The sequence below is a fragment of the Pollicipes pollicipes genome, unplaced genomic scaffold (assembly GCF_011947565.3).
Source record: "Pollicipes pollicipes isolate AB1234 unplaced genomic scaffold, Ppol_2.1 Scaffold_4881;HRSCAF=5763_pilon_pilon_pilon, whole genome shotgun sequence".
Taxonomy (NCBI): Eukaryota; Metazoa; Arthropoda; class Thecostraca; order Pollicipedomorpha; family Pollicipedidae; genus Pollicipes; species Pollicipes pollicipes.
In genome coordinates, this window is record NW_023596576.1 from 52,583,842 (window position 1) to 52,588,896 (window position 5,055).

The 5,055-nt window shown below is 61.3% G+C and overlaps 5 protein-coding genes across 5 annotated transcripts; 3 read left to right on the forward strand and 2 right to left on the reverse strand.

Annotated features, from left to right (window-relative positions):
- Positions 1-914: 914 nt before the first annotated feature.
- On the forward strand, positions 915-1,801 carry LOC119099881 (histone H1-like). Its single transcript, XM_037222972.1, has one exon. It carries the CDS (start codon positions 1,089-1,091, stop codon positions 1,737-1,739), a length of 651 nt encoding a protein of 216 aa, XP_037078867.1. The 5' UTR covers positions 915-1,088; the 3' UTR covers positions 1,740-1,801.
- A 161-nt stretch (positions 1,802-1,962) lies between these two features.
- Positions 1,963-2,485, reverse strand: LOC119099883 (histone H3). Its single transcript, XM_037222973.1, has one exon. It carries the CDS (start codon positions 2,480-2,482, stop codon positions 2,072-2,074), a length of 411 nt encoding a protein of 136 aa, XP_037078868.1. The 5' UTR covers positions 2,483-2,485; the 3' UTR covers positions 1,963-2,071.
- A 175-nt stretch (positions 2,486-2,660) lies between these two features.
- Positions 2,661-3,051, forward strand: LOC119099887 (histone H4). Its single transcript, XM_037222976.1, has one exon. The coding sequence runs from the start codon at positions 2,677-2,679 to the stop codon at positions 2,986-2,988; it is 312 nt and encodes a 103-aa protein (XP_037078871.1). The 5' UTR covers positions 2,661-2,676; the 3' UTR covers positions 2,989-3,051.
- Positions 3,052-3,174: 123 nt separating this feature from the next.
- Positions 3,175-4,110, reverse strand: LOC119099885 (histone H2A). The gene has a single exon (XM_037222975.1). The coding sequence runs from the start codon at positions 4,041-4,043 to the stop codon at positions 3,672-3,674; it is 372 nt and encodes a 123-aa protein (XP_037078870.1). The 5' UTR covers positions 4,044-4,110; the 3' UTR covers positions 3,175-3,671.
- A 153-nt stretch (positions 4,111-4,263) lies between these two features.
- On the forward strand, positions 4,264-4,745 carry LOC119099884 (histone H2B). Its single transcript, XM_037222974.1, has one exon. The coding sequence runs from the start codon at positions 4,280-4,282 to the stop codon at positions 4,649-4,651; it is 372 nt and encodes a 123-aa protein (XP_037078869.1). The 5' UTR covers positions 4,264-4,279; the 3' UTR covers positions 4,652-4,745.
- Positions 4,746-5,055: the final 310 nt, after the last annotated feature.

Sequence of the window (5,055 nt, forward strand, 5' to 3'; positions counted from 1 at the left end):
AAGCGCCACGTCTAGATGCCATGCGACTGCGAGCCTTCTATAAGAGGCGTACAAGCGTGCGGACGCTTCGGGTGTCCGGCCGCAACGGCCGGCGGCCGTGGCCCGGTTCTCCGCCTCGGGTGGGCGGGTGGGGGGCTGCCGCCGATCGGTGCCCGAGCAAGGATGGCCGCCCGCTGAGGGCGGCTCGAGTGCGAAGCGGACGAATGGAGCGATTCGTCGTGGTTGGTACGCATTTGCTGATTGATTGGATAATGCACGGTGCGAACGAGGCTGAGCATGCGCTCGCAGCGCACCGAAAATGGGACACGTTTGTGACTGTGGTGACAATTTTTCGGCACAATATTGTCGCTCGCAGGTACGTTTTCATCGCCGGCGGGCGCCTCTTGATGATTGAACGTGCTTAGGTGTCTGCGCGTCCGGCAGAGGCTGAACGCCACGTCACGTGGAACAGCACACTCGGCGTGAGCATGGCGCGACAGGTTCAGCCTCGCCCCGATTGTCCGTCATCAAGTGGAATAGGTTATGCCAACGCGACGGCACGCGCGGCGAACACACCGCCGATCTGACTGCTCCGCGTGCAAAGTTCACATGCCAGATGACAGCGGCGACGCGAGAGGCCGGCAGGCGAACAGACACAACGCTACGCTGGCACTCAACGAACGCTGGACACTGTGCGGCTTGTGCGTGGTGGGCGCCAAACGGCTGTTGTCTTGCGCTCGGGTCGCACACCGCTTGGTGCTGCGCAGGCCGTCGGCGAACGGCTCGCCGGTCGTAGCATGATTGTGTCCGGCATCTGTCGGCGCTGGGTGTGGCCCGTTTGACGGTTGCACGTGCGCGGCACGGCTCTGCGAAAGGGCACGGCGCCACGAGGCCAGCCGGCCACCGCTCGACGACGTCGACCGGACGTGGCGCACGGACGCGCGCCGAGTGCTTGCAGCGGCCGATTCGGACACCGGCCGACAGTGAATTGTCACCGCCGCCCATCGCCATGGTGCGTGCTGTAATTGTCCGATACAGAGGCGGCCGGCGCGCGTTCGCAGTTGAGCGCTGGCCATATTTCGGGCGCGCTGACGGGGCGCCGTGACGTCATGGCCAGACGGTCGCGCGGTACGGTACAGTGGCCGGCGTGTGCCCAGCACTCTGCGCGTGCAGCCGGCATTCCGTATTCCGCCATGACTGAGACGTCCGCTGCGCCAGCCGCCGCCCCCGCCGCCAAGGCGGCCAAGGCCAAGGTGCCTAGGGCCAAGCCCGCTCATCCGCCCACCAGCGAGATGGTGCAGGGCGCCATCAAGGGCCTCAAGGAACGCGGCGGCTCGTCGCTGATCGCCATCAAAAAATACATCGCCGCCAACTACAAGGTGGACGCCGAGAAGCTGGCGCCTTTCATCAAGCGCGTTCTCAAGTCCGGCGTGACCAGCGGTGCGCTTGTGCAGACCAAGGGCAAAGGCGCCAGCGGCTCGTTCAAGCTGTCGGCCGCCACCAAGGACAAGCCCGCCAAGAAGCCGGCCAAGTCGCCCAAAAAGAAGCCCGCCGGCCCGGCCAAGGCCAAGAAGACGCCCAAAAAGACCACCAAAAAGCCGGCTGATAAGAAGAAGGCCACCAAGTCGCCGGCCAAGGTTAAGAAGGCCAAGCCCACCAAGGCCAAAAAGGCCAAGTCGCCGGCCAAAAAGCCCAAGGCGCCCAAGCCAAAAAAGTCGCCGGCCAAGAAGGCCGCCAAAAAGACCACTGCCAAGAAATAGGCTGGCGTGCCACCACCCCCGTCCGTCGGGGTGCTGCAATGGCTCTTATCAGAGCCACATAACTCGCTCCTGTACTATCAGATCGCAGACTGTCTCGCATAATTGGGCTGTGCAATCGTGCACGCCAAACGTGTCACCCACAGGGGTGTGGCACTTTGGTCTGTTTCTGCAAAGAGGCTTTGCGTTTGACAGCGTCTGGCAGAGCGCCAGCTAGCTGCTCTGACATTTCAGACAACTCGTTGCCGTGCGTTCGTGTCACACCCAGGCTCGTACTCCATGCCACTGTCTCTGGTCCTAATAAGGACCTGTTGATGATTTCGCTCTCAGCGCTCTTAAGCACGCTCGCCACGAATGCGACGCGCCAGCTGGATGTCCTTGGGCATGATGGTCACCCGCTTGGCGTGGATGGCACACAGGTTCGTGTCCTCGAACAGACCGACCAGGTACGCCTCGCTGGCCTCCTGCAGAGCCATGACAGCGCTGCTCTGGAAGCGCAGGTCCGTCTTGAAGTCCTGCGCAATCTCGCGCACCAGCCGCTGGAACGGCAGCTTGCGAATGAGCAGCTCCGTGCTCTTCTGGTAGCGACGGATCTCGCGAAGAGCCACCGTGCCCGGACGGTAGCGGTGAGGCTTCTTGACGCCGCCGGTGGCCGGCGCGCTCTTGCGAGCCGCCTTAGTGGCCAGCTGCTTGCGCGGCGCCTTGCCGCCGGTAGACTTGCGTGCCGTCTGCTTGGTGCGCGCCATTATTCAAACCGTAACGGTCGTTGGCGCCAACAATCGGTCACAGTTGCACGTGCGTCGACGGCGCCAAGTAACTGCGCATGCGCAGAGTGGCGCGCCTCACGTGCGGCGCGCGGTATGGTCCCGCGGCCGGCGAGCCCCACCGAGTCCGGGTGTGGTGCGCCATCTACCCTGGCGGCCACTGAAAAGCTGTCGACATGACCGGCAGAGGCAAGGGCGGCAAGGGACTCGGAAAGGGTGGCGCCAAGCGTCATCGCAAGGTGTTGCGCGACAACATCCAGGGCATCACCAAGCCGGCCATCCGTCGTCTGGCTCGTCGCGGTGGCGTCAAGCGCATCAGCGGCCTCATCTACGAAGAGACGCGCGGCGTTCTCAAGGTGTTCCTGGAGAACGTTATCCGCGACGCCGTCACCTACACCGAGCACGCCAAGCGCAAGACCGTCACCGCCATGGACGTTGTCTACGCTCTGAAGCGCCAGGGACGTACTCTGTACGGTTTCGGCGGCTAGACACCTCCAGCGGACGGCGCGGTAGCGGCCCATTGGCAAACAGGCCTTTTTGAAGGCCAAATATCTCGTTCCGTCGACTGCGATCACATAGTGGACACAAATGGCGCCAGCGCCGTTAGTGTTCGGCACGCCATTGCTTTATCGTCGTCGCCGTTACCATGTTCGCTTTTTGACGGCCTATTTCGGTTGCCGTCTGTTGCCGTCAGCGCTGCGCAATGGCGCGGATCAACAATGCATAAAAACAAATGAGAGTAAATAAGATTCAATAAGAAATAGCGCATGCCAGTGCCGGGCTTTGAATCCCGGCCACGCTTCTCGTCTACGTTTTGCGCCATGCCAGAGGCACTCTGGCGCCAGTGCCGTTCCTGTTCGGCACACTGCGCTGCTTTATCGTCTCCGCCTTTTGACGGCCTATTTCGATTCTCGTCAGGGCTGTGCGATGGCACGGATCAACAATACATAAAAATGAGAATAAATCAGATCCAATCAGAAATGGCACACGCCAGTGCCCGGCCTTCAATCCCGGCCACGTTTCTCGTCTACGTTTTGCGCCATGCCAGAGGCACTCTGCCATCGGCCGTTGGCCGGTTGGGTGACACCGTGCGATCGCTCTCGAAAGATGCCGATTGCGTGGCCTTTAAAAAGGCCTGTTGTGCGCTGACACGCGTGCGTGCGGACGCTGCTTACTTCTTCTCGGTCTTCTTGGGCAGCAGGACGGCCTGAATGTTGGGCAGCACACCACCCTGGGCGATGGTCACGCCCGACAGCAGCTTGTTGAGCTCCTCGTCGTTGCGGATGGCCAGCTGCAGGTGGCGGGGGATGATCCTGGTCTTCTTGTTGTCGCGAGCGGCGTTGCCTGCCAGCTCGAGCACCTCAGCGGCCAGGTACTCCATGACGGCGGCCAGGTACACCGGCGCGCCGGCGCCAACGCGCTCGGCATAGTTGCCCTTGCGCAACAGACGGTGGATACGACCGACCGGGAACTGGAGTCCAGCCCGCGACGAGCGAGACTTGGACTTGCCCTTCACCTTGCCGCCCTTGCCGCGTCCGGACATGGTTGATGTGCTATGCAGTGCAGATGACTGGCTGGCGAGCGCGGCCGCGCGTCAGGGTTATTGACTCACGCTAGCGCTAACCGGCCGCCCGACGCCGCGCCACTGATCGCCGCCCGGCGCGGCGCACGCCACCGAGAGTACACATTGGCGCGCGCCAGTGGCGCCCCGGCGCGGCTATAGAAAGCAAACCCGGACGGCGGCGCGCGCACAGATCGCTGCACAGCCGGGAAGCAAGTATGCCGCCCAAGACGAGTGGAAAGGCCGCCAAGAAGGCCGGCAAGGCCCAGAAAAACATCTCCAAGGGAGACAAGAAGCGCAGGAAGAAGAGGAAGGAGTCGTACGCCATCTACATCTACAAGGTGCTCAAGCAGGTGCACCCGGACACCGGCATCTCGTCCAAGGCCATGAGCATTATGAACTCGTTCGTCAACGACATCTTCGAGCGCATCGCCGCCGAGGCCTCTCGCCTGGCCCATTACAACAAGCGGTCGACCATCACGTCGCGGGAGATCCAGACGGCCGTGCGCCTGCTGCTGCCCGGCGAGCTGGCCAAGCACGCCGTGTCGGAAGGCACCAAGGCCGTTACCAAGTACACGAGCAGCAAGTAAGGTGCATCTTTGCCGGTCACAAAATCATCATCATCACCATTATCATCGCGTGATCGGTGGGAGAAATAGGTCTTTTTTAAGACCAAGCACACAACTCTTGGCGAAATGGATCACTCTGGTTAGCACGCCTGCTGAGCGCGGCCGGCTAAGTCGGCAGACCGACCCCTTCACCACGTTTAGGGGCGATTCATACCATCCGTAGAATCTTACTATTCAGCACGTGCTTTGCATTGGTTATGCTCGTGAAAATTGCCAACCACCTAGTTTGCAGTGCAGTTGTAGATTGACCTGAGCTGAATGAAATCTAATTGCAATACCTAGCTGTAATGTTTCACTTGTATGCTGCATGTGTGCAACTTTGAAAACGGAACACGTCATTCCGAGACGCTAGCATTATCCATGGA